This window comes from Canis lupus, chromosome 11 (genome assembly GCF_011100685.1).
Source record: "Canis lupus familiaris isolate Mischka breed German Shepherd chromosome 11, alternate assembly UU_Cfam_GSD_1.0, whole genome shotgun sequence".
Taxonomy (NCBI): Eukaryota; Metazoa; Chordata; class Mammalia; order Carnivora; family Canidae; genus Canis; species Canis lupus.
Genome location: NC_049232.1, coordinates 66,123,561 through 66,138,154, shown reverse-complemented (window position 1 = coordinate 66,138,154; position 14,594 = coordinate 66,123,561). Strand labels below are relative to the sequence as shown.

General features: G+C 40.0%; 1 protein-coding gene across 5 annotated transcripts in view; it reads left to right on the top strand.

The window, feature by feature from the left end:
- LPAR1 (lysophosphatidic acid receptor 1) overlaps nt 1-14,594 on the top strand; it is a 132,016-nt gene that overhangs the window by 46,071 nt on the left and 71,351 nt on the right. For 4 of the 5 annotated variants that reach the window (XM_038553091.1, XM_038553087.1, XM_038553088.1 and 1 more), the window contains exon 2: nt 8,731-8,890. In XM_038553091.1, the coding sequence (XP_038409019.1) occupies nt 8,846-8,890 (45 nt within the window). In that variant the 5' untranslated portion in view covers nt 8,731-8,845. Of the gene's footprint in view, nt 1-8,730; nt 8,891-10,143; nt 10,272-14,594 lie in introns of those variants that run through there. The other variant, XM_038553092.1, reaches the window with a different exon arrangement.

Genomic DNA, 14,594 nt, shown 5'->3' with positions numbered 1-14,594 from the left:
TCTCAAAAGGTGAATGTTTTTCTTGTGATTTTCTGGAGGGTTTTTTTTTTTAAAGATTTATTTATTTTAGAGAGAGTTGAGGAGGGGGCGCAAAGGGAAGGAGGTAAGTAGACTCTCGCAGAGCCCGACTCAGGGCTCGATCTCATGACCTCCGAGATCATGACCTGAGTCGCCAAGTGTTGAATGCTTAACCAACTGAACCACTCAGGTGCCCTGATTTTCTGGAGTTTTTATCTTAGTTCATGACAGCTATATGCACTTCAGCTATGTTGTTTTTCTCTTAGTAGTTAGAATAACTGCATTTTTGGTCCTGTGATGATCATAGGTATTGTTTGCATTGACAGGCTACTCATGCCGACACTCTCCTGAGCACCTCATTTTTATTTAACGTAGAATCAGTTGCATTATGCCATCGAGTAGATTTTTGAGGGTGAGATATACCCTGATAATATCTAATAAAAGCTCTTTGTTCTTGCTATTGCTCGTAAAGGACAGCTGGGATGAATGTATACTTTTTGAATCATTGCATATTTCTGATGAAATCATGAAAGTTTCTCCTATCTTCTCATCTGTTGTGGTCAGGATGGCGACTATGTCCAGCCCGATTTTTTCCCCTTGTGATTTGACTTATTTTTCCCCTGACTTGATTTTTATTTAATGGGGATTGTTTTAACTCTTGCGGGTTAGCAACTTAACAGACCTGTGTTTCGGTTGCAGGTCAAGTACTTCATATTTTCCCTGGAATGGGGCGAGGTCTCTCCCCCCTTTTAATTGTGGTAACATATATGTAACATAAAATTTACTGTCTTAACCATCTTCAGGTTTAAGCAGTAGTAAATATCTTCGCATGGCTGGTAAGCAGATCTCTGGAACTCTTCATCTTATAAAACTGAAACGTACCCATGAAACAACAGCTCCCCCTGTCCTCCTCCCCCCAGACCCTGGCAACCACCCTTCTAGTCTCTGTTCCTGTGAATTTGACTACTCTAGGTGCCTCATATGAGTGGAGTCACTAAGTATTTATATTTTTGTTACTTATTTTACTTAGCATAATGCCCCCAAGGTTTATCCATGTTGTAATATGTGTCAGAATTTTCTTCCTTTTTTAAGGCTGAATAATATTCCACTGTAGTTATATATACCACGTTGTTCATCCATTCACTTGTTGATGGGCACTTGAGTTGCTTCCACTTTTTGGTGATTATGAATAATGCTGCTGTGAACATGGGTGTACAAATATGTCTTCTTAGGCCCCACTTTCAATTCTTTTGGTTATACATCCAGCAGTGGAATTGCTGAGTCCTATGATGATTCCATTCTTAACTTTTTGAGGAACCCCCATCCTGTTTTCTATAGCAACTGAGCCATTTTACCAGTAGTACATAAAGTACCACCAGCAGTAAAATAAAGGTTCCGGTTTCTTCGCATCCCTGCCAATACTCATTTTTCTGCCTTTTTGATGGCAATTATTCTTTTTTATTATTTTTAAAGATTTTGTTTATTTATTCACGAGAGACAGAGAGAGAGAGAGGCAGAGACACAGGCAGAGGGAGAAGCAGGCTCAATGCAGGGAGCCCAACGTGGGACTCGATCCCCAGACCTGGGATCACGCCCTGAGCCAAAGGCAGACACTCAACTGCTGAGCCACCCGGGTGTCCCATTGATGGCAATTATTCTAATGGACGTGAGATAGTATCTCATTGTGGTTTTGACTTGCATTATTGTGTCATGTGCTTTTGGCCATTTGTATATGGAGAGATGTTTGTTCATTTTTAAATTGGATTGTTTGATTTCATGGTTCAGTTGTAGGAGTTCTTTATATATTCCTTTATAGAGTCCTTTTTAGATTTAGGATTTGCACATATTTTCTCCCATTCCATGGACTGTATTTTCACTTTTGATTGTGTGTCCTTTGCATGGAAGTTCTTAATTTTGATTTAGTGCATCTTATCTGTTTTTTGTTGTTGTTTGTGTTGTGGTGAGCTCTTTCAGTCTTCTTTAATGTCTTTTAAGAAAAGTTAACTTTTGTTAACTATTGTGCCATTAGTCCTCAAACATACCAATTATTCTTATACTGACTCTCTACTTTCTGTGCTCTGTACCCATAATGTCTAGTCAGTCTAGTAAATTCCATTAGTATAAGTATGTGTGGATTTGCTCAAGCTCATCTTCCATGGCATCAACTTGGTTTTCTGTAGTGGCACTCCTGCCTGCTGTAGTTTAAAATTTTTATATCAGTGGTGATACTATTTTTTCTTTCTTTTTCTTTTTTGCTTTTATTTTTTTAAGTTATACATGTTTGTAATTTAAAGTGTCAAGTAGGGGCACTTGGGTGGCTCAGTTGGGTAAGTATCTTGCCTTCGACACGGGTCATGATCCTGGGGTCCCAAGTTAGGCTCCCTGCTGAGTGGGGAGTCTGCTTCTCCCTCTCCTTCAGCCCCTCACTTACTCTCTCATAAATAAATAAGTAAGTAAGTAAGTTAAAAAAAAAAATAGTGTCAAGTAGCTGTATGTGGCTCTCTTAAGAAAAGGAGCTCTTCTCTCCCTACCGTTTTACCCTCACCATGGCCAAGATTTTCAGTTGTTTTAGTTGCTTTGTTCAGTATTTTCATTGCCTCTTTGAGATCTTTACTCATACTTTTTGATATATCAGTTTGAAATATTTCTAGATGTCCAAGGGGAAAGATGCGCCACACACACACTCCCATCCTGTATCTCTTCATCCTTATATGGTTAGGTCATGATTTCGATTAGGCCATTTGTTATTCAGTGTTCATGCCATCATGACCTTGTTAATGTGGTTAATAGTGGAGTTATCGAAAATTCCATGACTCCTTTTGCTCTTCTGCAGATTCTTTAAAAAGGAAATTTTAATCATTTTTTTAATGTTTGTTTTCTGTGTACTCACTCAAACCCAAACTCTTGTCAGTTCTAAAAGTCTGCTCTCCATGTATGGATCCAGATGCAGAATTATTCTATCAAGGCTACTTTTTGAGTCCCATTACCCATCATCTAGGGATCTCTTTTCTAATTATGCCAGAAATTCCTTGTGTTTTTCTCCTGTTTTGAACTATTCCTGTATTATATGCCTTTTTTCTTACTTTCCTCCCTGTTTTGCTGAAGAACATCCTCCAATAGAATTATAGGTTATAAATCACTTGCTTTATTGCCTCATTATCTTCTGGCTTCCTGGTTTTTGTTGAGAAGTCCAAAGACTTTCTGATCATGAATTCTTTATTTATGCGCACACACCCCCCCCAACTGCCCCCAATTTCTGATTGGTTACGGAATTTTTTGTCCATGCCTACCATTTAAAAAATTTTCATGATGATGTGCTTGATGTGGGCAGGTAGGCACCCAGTGGACTCTAATAGCCAACAAATTTATGACTTTTCCATTTTAGGAAATGGACCCCCTATCCCCTATTTCCTTTATTCTTTCTTTCTGGAATTGCTTTTCTTGAACCATTGGATCTCCTGGACTAGGCCTTACCTTTCTCCTTACTGTTCTGTTTTCCTTTTTTTCTTTCCTCTACATTTGGGGCAAGTTTTTTCACTTGACATTTGAATTAGCATTGCAAAGTATTTTGTTTCTGTTTCAAGGGATGCAGTGTTATCTTTCTGGTGTCATTATTGGTTAAGTGCTTTCATCTGCTTAGATTCAAGAGAAGCCTCTTAGTCCTTAGATGATACAGGCTGGCTTCAGATGCTGTTCAGCACTGGTAGGGGGAATAAATACTAAGAAACAAGAAATAAGCCATAGCTCTGATTTTCCTATATCACATCTTCTTGTTCCTCCAGGTTTGAGGTTCAGAGGTTTTTTTTTTTTTTTTTTTTTTTTCTACTTGGTTTCTGCCAGACTGTAGAGCTCTGCAGAAGGATACACAGATTTCAGGTCTGAATTTTTTCCCACTTCATTGAAAAGGCTCTATATGTGATACTTTTCTAAAGCTTTGAGGATACATTTATTCTTTCCTCATTTTAGCATTGATGACTTCTTTCCCCCTTTAGTACTGTTCATTCATCTGTTATATTTTGGGGATGCAGCTTTGAAATCTTTACCTATGTAAGCCCCTCCCCCACCAAGCTGTAGTTTTCCTACTGTTTTATGATAACAATCTTTTTTTTAATTTTTTTAAAAATTTTTATTTATTTATGATAGTCACAGAGAGAGAGAGGCAGAGACATAGGCGGAGGGAGAAGCAGGCTCCATGCACCGGGAGCCCGATGTGGGATTCGATCCCGGGTCTCCAGGATCGCACCCTGGGCCAAAGGCAGGCGCTAAACCGCTGCGCCACCCAGGGATCCCCTATGATAACTATCTTTTGCTTTATTTTTTATTATGTTTTCTGCTTTATCGACTACATTCAAGTTCATAATTCAGATTCTGTTTTTTTTTTTTTTGGTTAATGCAGACTCATTCTGACCTCATAATTTTTAAAGTTTTTTTTTTAATGTAATACACCTATTTCTTATGTAAATATTTGCTTTGATCCTAGAATCTTCTCTTGAGCTATAATATTTCTCATTTGCCTGGTGGATTTGGATTTTTCTCTGTTATCCGTGGAGAGGGAAGTCTATGCATATTCAGTATCGAGTATTGCCCTGTGTTCTTTCAAGAGACTGAAAATGAGTCACTGTTTGATTCAAGTCCAGATAGAGGAAAATGGTTATATTAATAGTAGACTAATTTGCCAATTAGAAATTCATCTTTGTTTGCGACCTAGGGAAGGAGCCAGCATCAGCTGGAGAAGTAAATGAAGGGGAGTTTGCCTCAAAACCAGAGACTTTCTTTTAGGTATTTGGTGTGGTCCTCAGTAATTAGTAAGGTCATTGTCACTTGGCAAGGTTGCCCATGTCAGAAGCCAGCTGGTAGAGTTTTCCCCCACATGTTTTCTGGGGCAGTCATCACGGCCACATGTAAATCAGAAGTAAATACAGACAGAAATGACTTACTTAGTTGAAGCCAGGAAGCCGTTTTAAGGAGTGAGTGTATTTTAACTATACTCCAGTGCTTCTTGGCTTCATTGTCCACCCCTCATGCCTTTGAACTAGGAGTATTATCAGGAATCTATTAGGGTCTCATTTGCTTATTTTCTGCCCATGTAGTGCAGTTTCACATGAAGGGGATGTTGTACCTTAGTCCTTCTATCAATCTTTCCCTTATCGATTCTTGTTTGAATTTTCAGAAAAGTATACTAGAAATAGCTGGATTCCATCTGTGGCTCTAGGGCTGATTCAGGGTATTTCTTATTCTTATATTCAATTGGTTATTTCTCTAGTAATCTGGCACAGAGGAATGAGTCTATGTGGCTTTCTTACTTGTGGATTGTATTTTGTACATCTGTTTTGAATTGTAGGGGGAATAATGAATTAATTCATACCCAATGACTATGGAGGAATAGATGAATGGGCCAGTAAATAAATAAGTGATGGCTGATCTTTTGCAAGTGCGGGGCATGAGAGGTGGTTTGTGGTTTGGGGAAGAATGTACAGATCAGAAGAGATGCCTACAATGGAGAATGAAGAGAAGTACAGAGAGAGAGGAGGGGCAACAGTAATGACCCAAGGGTGGCTGGGGTCAGCGGGGTCAGCTGACCCGTGGCTCCTGTAGCTGGAGCACAGTCTTCCAGCTCAAGCGAAGGAAACGGAGAGCTGGATTGATGGCGGGTTGGAAGAACTATGGGACAGGCATCCAGATACTTGGAAGAGTTTGAAGAGGGATGCATTTCTTTAGAAATGTGGTGCAGTCCTGTGGTTGACATTACGAGGCTCTGGGAAAGCAGGGGACTGGTATGTCACAGTGAGCTGGCTTACTTGGTTAGGGACTGAATGGCAATATTTAGGATGTCATCTTGTTTACTTCCCCCATGATCTGTGCAGTTTGTTAAAGACGCTGGGAAGTACATATGTACTTATGTATGTAATTGGTTTTATAAATGTAATTTTAGGACTTCACTCCCACAAGAGAGCTGATTTATACCCTTTGTGGTGGTATTGCTTAGCCCTTGTATTTTTAGAGTTAAGAAACCATATGCCGTTTCATAAAGGGCTCCTGTAATGTAAGAATAGATTCAACAAAGGCCTCCTAATTAGGTAAGTCTGAAATGCTTTAGGAGAAGGCAGTTTATTTCCTGCCTTATTTTCTTGCTTGCTTCTTGAAGATAGGAAACTAACAATCTGGGCTATCACTTATGTGTCTCAAGGATGTGTGACATAAATCAAAACTGGGAACACATAACAGTTTTCTACAGATGAGAGCAGCAGCACAGGATTCTCTTGTTTCAGAGTTTGAGGAAATTAGTTATCCTGCAGGACCTCTGACTGCCATCCTGCTTTCTTTTCGGGACGATCTGAAATTTTTTCTCAAACCCTAAGCATTTTCTATCCTTAGTTTGTGTTCACATAGGGGGCTAGTCTGTGGAAAGAGCACAGCCTTGGAGTGGGGCCTGGTTCAGGTGTCAGCGCCCTAATTTTTGGGCTGTGTGTCTTTGGTTGTGTACGCTCCACAAATTTTTAAAGCCTCAGGGCTTTTGTCCATGAAATGAATTAACAGTATCCACCTCAAACTGTATGCAAAATGAGTTGCTCAGCATCTCGTAGGCTTTTATTAAATCCCAGTCTCCTAGCGTCCCCCTTTGCTTGTTAGCAGTGATACCATCTGGAATATTTGTCACATCTACTTCACAGGCTAGCTGCTCTCTATTCACCTTTCAGGCAATTCTGTGTCCTCTGAATATTGAAAATCTCTTAAGGTTATATTGCCTAATGACTTAGCTTAGTTATTGGATCCTAGCACATAGTGTGAGTCTAAGAATAGAATCTCACTTGCCTGCTTGTTTTGTTTTTTGGTTATCATGCTATTTACATATTCATCTGTCCACCCTACATATGATAGAGTAAGACAGTGTGAATTATAAATACATGAGAAGGAAAAAGGAAAAATAAAAAAGGGGCGGGCACAAAATGATGCTAGGAATACATTCAGTATAAAGCAGTACAGCAAGAGGATCTTATAATTTTCTCAGTGTAGGCTTGGCATTCAGGCAAAAAGGCACTCCCATATGAATATACCTTTCTCCCAGGCTGTTCACTTAAATTTGTGGTATTGATAAACAACCAATCTTCCCTCCCCTCCCCAAAGTGAGGATTAATGAGAACATCAGGGCACCTAAGGAATTTAGTGTTGAATGTTATGCCAAAATAGTTTGACAGCTTTACTCCTTAGCTGTTAATAACTAGAATCACTCTAACAGAGGGAAGAAGGTAGGAAGGAAGAAGGTAAGAAGAAGCCATCATTCTAAACAAAACTTAAAGTGATTGAAACTATAGTATGAAGGAGAATATGCAAAAACAGGATAAAAATCAAAACTTTAAGTTCATAGAAGTGGCTGCTAAACCTAGATTATTTCTTAGGAAACAGTTGTGAGGTTTTGTGATTTGCCTGGCATCATCCAGCCAGTGCAGAGTAGTGCCAGAGGATTCGGGGCTCAGAAGGCTTGGATAAAATGTCCAGCTCAAGACTTAAATCTTTATTGCTACTATAATGAAAAGTATTTTTTTTCCAGTAGTTAAAAAGTGTTCAGATATCATCTTGCATTGCTGGTGAAACTTGAAATTATATTTCCAGACAAAAGCTTCCTGAGGTCAGGGGCTGGCCCAGTTTTATCCATTATGCTCCTGGGTTCACTGTAGATGTTCAATAAATATCTTTTGAATAAATGAAAGGATATTATTAGGTGGTCTGAAAACAACCTAAAAATGAGAACTTTCTTAAAAGGGAAGAATTTTCATAAATTCTTAAAATGAAAAAATTTCCCTGTGGATCAAATGTGTGGAAACAATCACATCAGTCTTTGGACAGAAGTTGGGCCACACTTTACTGCAGAGAATTCATCTTTTCGAATTTTCTTAATGAACATGTTAGTAACAGAAGATGCGTTTATATTTTGTGCCTATCCAGCATCCTCTCTCCGAGGATGTGAAAAAGACTGTAGAAGCGCACTCTTCCCCACTCATAGGCAAGACTGGCTAATGAAACTACCCTCCTTCTGCCCCACACCCGTTGGAGTACTTGATTCATTCTTGTAACTGACTCCTCTAACTATGGGTTGCCTTGCCTTTCTTTAATCTTTGTGGTGACTAAGTTTCCTGAAGAAATGTAAACATGGAACATTCTCACTTTCTTGTGTTCCATACTAGACTGGGAATTGACTGTGGCTCTCCTTCTGGTTCTGTCATTAACAAAATGTGTGACTATAGTTTCTTCTCTTCTCCACACCTTAGTTATCCATCTGCAACTGGATACGCTTGAACTGGCTGATCTTTAAGACACTTGATGTTTTGGTATTATTCTCTTTGCCCTTTGGATTTAAACTGGCAGTTATCGATTGTGGGTCATTTAATTCATTTATTGTTGAATGATAGAATGGGGTCTCCCCTGGGCCCACTGTCCCCAACCTTACAGTTTGAAAATGCCTCCTCAAAACACCTAACTTAGCAAGAATAACTGGATTCAGACTTCTGAAAATACATCAACCTAACATGATTTGGGTGAGTGGTACGGGAATCCTGGCTCAGAAATGCGAGATGCTCCCTTCTGGGTTCTTCTTTTCTTTAAACTTCTAGTTGATATGTTGTACAGCGATTTTTGCTTTCTTTGGCCAGTGGTACTTCACTCTCATACACTAGTCCTTTCAGGCTAAATGTGTATTTTCTCATCCTTTTCCAGGTACACAGTTCCTCCTAGCATGACCGTGATCTGATCAATAGCTAACGTAACTTGACTCCTGTGTCTGGCGCTGTTGTGCTGGGGCCTGGTCACTGCCCACAACTACAGAGCTGCCATGGTTGCTGCCCCCACTTCCACCCCTGTAAATTCACAACCCCAGGTAAGTGATTCAACCTGGTATAAGTTTGGGGTAATCTTAGTTTTGTCAGATATTTACATTGAGTTTCAGAAGGTGCATATGTAAACTTGTAGTTATCATTTGGTGGGCGTTTGGATAACAGTGCTTTTGTGAGGCAGGTGCTATTTATTTAGTTCAAGAAGCAGCTGGAACAATGAGAAAGTAATGATAGTGGAGCAGCCTCTGTGCATAGGGGTCTTGGTTTTCAGTGCTTAGAATGTCTGGCTGTTACTACCAGTCAAGACAAAAGTAAATCCTGTGCTTTCCCTCTCTTGGCTTTTTTAGGGTTTTAATGAAATATCTCAGAACAGATCTAATCTTACACGTTTTCTGAATGTAGTCTCATTGTCTGCTTCCTATAATTACTATTTTGCCTGGACCTGTTTTAGGAGCTTTGAACAGAAGATGCAACTCCAGAAACTTGTGAACAATAGTCATAAGTTGCTTTTTCTGTCCAGTGAAGAGCAGTTACGTGGCAAGAATGTTGCCTTCAGATTATTTTACAGTCTGATCTATTAGAGTATTAACTGGATTCTTTCAGTTTTAGCAGATGGTGTGGTAACAGCCTTTGCAGTCATTAGGCCTGAAATCACATCCTGATTGTTGGATGGCCCTTAGTCATGCTAACCTCACTCAGCTTCAGTGTCTCCTCATGTCACCACACTTCGTGGGATGGTTGTATGGAGTAGATGATAGGAAATATGCAGAGCACATAGTAGGTGCACAAAAATTACAGCTTTCTATCTGCTCTTCCCTCATTTTCTCTCCCTCCTTTTAGAGTGTGACCTCCCCCATCTCATTCATGATAATTTTTAAGTCAAGGTTCAAGAAAAAAGTATACCTTTGAAAAAGGGCCATATTGTTTGAAATTTAAATATTGATGATGCAGAATGTTTTTGCACACATTTTTTGGTCCTGTATCAATTTTCAGGCTACTAGATGCTGTATGTATTTCAAGTTAGGGGTATGTGAGGCAGGGGGAGAAAGAGCGGGAGGGAGAACAGAGCGTTTTTACTTCATGTATATCTAAATGCTTTTTTGTCTCTTCTAAAAAAGACCTTGGAATTTGATCATATAGATCAAGTCCTCCTATTATCCAACATTTTAAAGCATTTGATATTTTCCAGAAAGTTTAGTGTTACCGCCATCATGTGTATTTCTCTTTCTGGTAAATGGATCTTGCTTTTTCAGTATTTCATTGATTTTGGCTCTTTGGTTTCCATTCCCCTCAACAGGGTTTTTGGTGCTGCAGAGACTTCTTAAGTGGGTAATGAGATTTAGTGCCCATTACTGAGGTCACCACGTCAGAGTCCTCTGCAGTTGTCCCCATGTGACTGCCATTCTGAGCCTTTGGCGAAGTGAGGTAGGCCTTAGCAGAGGTTTTCTGGGCAAGGATTTCAGCACCTGACAATGCTGACATTTGTCAGCATCTCCAGTAGGAGCATTTTATCTGTGTGCTTCTTTCCTCTTAAATAAGCTACTATCAGCTGGCAAGCAAGAGGAATATTTCTCAATGACTCATTTAGTTAAAATGTTTAACACTGCCCAAGGTAGAAAGAGATTGTATTTAATATAAACACTTGGGGCAAGTATGTTCTCTTGTAAATCCTCTGTGGGAAGGTAAATTGGTACAGTCACTCTGGAGGGTAATTTGATAATATCTATTGAAATTATATCCCTTTGCATATACCCTCTTCCTAGCTCGGTAACTACATTAGAAAAACACTTGTACATGAGCCCCAAGAGACATGCATAAAGATATTCACTGAAGCATTAGTTGGAGGCCAGGATATGCAATAGTGGAATGACAGTAAATTCAGGCATGTTGATATCATTTAAGTACCATGCAGCAGGTTAAAAAAAAAGAAATACATTTCTCAACACAGCTCTCCCTAAGATACCTGGTAGAGGAAAAAGTAAAATGCAGACTAATTCAGGAGGATGTCATTCAAACTGTAAAACAAGACCATAAGTTTTTAGGGATGAACATATGGTACATTAATGTAAGCACATAGTGAAAGGTCTAGAAAATACATTGTCAGTGGGAATGATGATTTCCCCAAGAGGCCAAAAATTGGATCTTGGGAGATTAAAAAAAAAAAAGTCCCTCTAAAGTTTAACCCTACCTGATGACATCTTATTCCTTAATAATTTAATTTTTCTCATTAGGGAGAATTGAAACGTAAGTAAAATTTTCTCATTGAGAATCGCCAATGGAAAGAAGAGAAGTCAAACACTGGACGGGATGTACAAGGGCTCTGTAGTTACTCTGCCCTGGGGAGAAAGGTACCCACCCCATCAGGGCCTCAGTTTCCTCATCTGCCAGATGAACATAAAAATGATAGAGCCAACTCCATGGGATCATTTTAAGGATGAAATGAGATAATATGTATAAACCTTAGAACAAAATCTGGCATGTACTGCTCAGTACATTGTTCAGCAAGCATCCTGAGGATAAATAAGATCAACAAGGCTTTTGGCCTGCAGGGTTTAGAAATGTAGTGGGAAACATACAGATGAGGAAACAAAATTTGAGAGCTGTGTCACACCTGTTAGGACAGTAATATGGGGACCTTAGGAGTCAAGTGGGGCACCCAGGAAAAGACTTGGAGGATCCGAGAAGGCTGCTAGAAGGAAGACCACCAGGCTGGGAGCTGATGTATCCTTCCTTTGGCAAGGGAAGAGAAACAGCATGTGTGAATGTTGAATGTCCCAAGGGGAGAGCGAGACCATAACATTCGGATGTTCATTCAGGAGAGCTGTAGTCCACTGGGGGCTGGGGTCGTAAGCAGAGACGCGCTAGAGCCAGCCCTGCCAGGCCACAAGATCTGATTGTTAAATTTCCAGGAATTGTGTGAGCCAGTGGACATCATGTTTGTAGCCTGCAGTCAGCCAGGGTGGAGTATTTAACCATGGAATTGGGCAAACACAGTCCCTTACTCCGAAAGGGCCCATTGTTAGATATTTATCAGCATGCTTCAGGTTGTAGAGGAGGTTAGATGGGTTAGGTTACAAGGTTGGAGAAGGTTCTCGCAGTGCCTTTCCAACTACGTTGAGGAATTTAACATTAATCGTGAAGCCCGCGTAGCTTTGGAGTCTGGGGGCTGGGTTCCAAACCTGACTTTGGGCCGTTTTGTTGAACTAGTTCATTAATCCATCTCAACAAGGGTGGCAAGTCCCATTATTCACATACGCTGAGGAACAGTGGCCTCCGATTGTGGGAGGAACCCAAGCCCACCTGGAAGGAAGGAGTCAGCTGTAAACTAGGGCATTGGGCCCCAGGGAGAGGGAGCTGATTCTCCTGCAGAGGTGCAGACCCCTGGGTCACTTAGGTCCCTATATCTGCTCGGTGATGGGCCTCCTGATTATCTGTAGGTCAGTTCTTCACATGTAATTTGTGGTGTCAGATTTTAGCCCAAGGCTGACTTGCCCTTGCCTTGCCTCCGACACTGTATTGATGTCTACTCTCCTATTATCAAGGTTTCTCCGGGTTCAGAGAAGGTAAAAATAGTTTAAATCCACCATCTCGCAGGCAAGGCGAACTAAGCAGTTCACTCCATCAGCCTCAGCCTGGCTCTGGCACGTCTACTCACATTCTTTTAGAGTGAATTCAGGGACCTGCATAGAGATAAACCCACATTCGAGTGTGAGAAGCCTGACCATCCTTTTCTAAGGCAAAAACAACAACTTAAAAAAAAAAAAGCTTTTTGGTTTTGCTTTCCTCTATTCATTTGGTGACAAAGAGCACTTTTCTAATCAAGGCTGCCTAATACTAGATAGAAGCTAATTAATATGAACAAATAGCCTACGATTGTTTCAAACAATAATAGGGACGAAAGCTTCCATTGTCACCCTGGCTGGGGTTGCTGCTTAGTTAGTGAAAGATAGGCCTTGTGCTTTGAAGTGGGACACGTTTGTATTCCCCGCTTTACTCCTGACCAGACAGTGGGGTGGATTTTGTTTTCTCATGTTGAGAAAGCACCTTGTTCTCACGAAGCTAGATGAAGACCAAGGTGAAACTGTACAAGCAGCAGCAGGACGACCATATGCAGCTCATTTACCGCCCTGTTCATCCAGGCATGGATAGAAAGTTCCTTGCCCAAGGGAAGCTTCAGGGATGTGTCTGCAGACAGGAACATGTTCACCATTAGGTTAAATTTGTGTGTTCATATCCCGCAGATACGGGCACAGAGTGGTGGGGTGGAGGGTGGGATAGAAAAATCAAAGTCTCGCCACTCTTCATGGCCAATTTTCTGTTTCCAGAACTCTGTTTAGCATTTCTTGAATTATGTTGCATCCAATGACGGTAGATTACAAGTTTCATTTTCCTTTTGAATGGAAGGGTCAGTAGTTCACTACATGCATGAATGGTTTGGCCTCTCTCAAACGCAGGACTGGTGTTGAGACTTTCAAAGGTATTCAGAGCCTCACACCTGGGATTCCAGCAAGAGAGGACTCTGTTCTCTCAGTATTTGACAAGGTTTCATTCTGTCTTTTGTGAAGCGGCTATCTTGGTTTTAAGCCCAGGAAACAAAGATTTTGATCTCGCCAAGTGATTTCCTGTAGCTTTCATTAAAGATATGAATTGGGGTAGGTAAGTACTCAGTGTCTTAACAGATTGCTCCTCTGGTTCTTATCCACTGCTCTGACGTAATACAAGTAGATCTCTATTTGTCTGCTGGAAGACAGGCATTTTTGAACATCATTACCATTAGATTCCTCTAACTAAATCTACCGTATTTCCAAAATGTGTGTTTTAGTTGTTTTATTTCTGATATTAGAGACTGGATACTGTTGGATGAAAGGAGTTGAATTCTGTATTAAATGGGTTGTGTATTTTGAGATTGAAAGACTTGTTTTTTAAAGAACTTTTTATGAGTTTTCAAACATTAATAAAAATAAAAAGAAATAATGTAATGAATCCCAGTATAGCCATCACCCAGATTCAACAGGTATTCGTATTTCGTCTTACTTGTTTCATTTCCTCCCATTTTGGGAGATGAAACATTATAAAGCAAATGCTTGGCATCATGGCCCCTCACCTCGACCCTTGTACATCAATATGCATCTCTAAAAATAACTTGCTTCAATAACCACAATACTATGATCACACTTGACAAAATTAAAAACAATCCCTTAATATCATTTTATACTCATCCATATTTGATTTCCCAATTTTCCAAAAAGTCGTTTTGCAGTTATGTTTTCCTTTAGACACATTGATCAGATCAGTTTACTCTTCTCTATAAGACTATTCGATGAGTTTTTAAGGATTAAAAGCCAGTTCCATTTCCTCCCTTTAAGGGGGAGGTAGATTGACATATTAGCTAGAATATTTCATCACTGAAGAATTAAAAAAAAAAATGAGACCTACACGGAAGGCTCCAAAGTAAAAGAATTATTGTAATTATTAAATTGTCAGTCTCTAAAGTGAAGGATCACAGATAGCTGGAGAGTGCTTTTAGACCAAAGTGTGAATAGTTGGAATATGAAGTACGTTTCCAGTGCCACGCAGTGAAGACACAATGTGGTCTGGCTTCATCTAACATGGAATCGAGAAAAGAGAATTCCTGGGCTTAGATCGTAAGTGAATTTTGCTTCAAGTCCCATACCTAGGGCATGTTTCAATATAGTCATCTCTTTCAGTTTTATTTCTTTCAATCTCTAGAATTCACATAATATACAC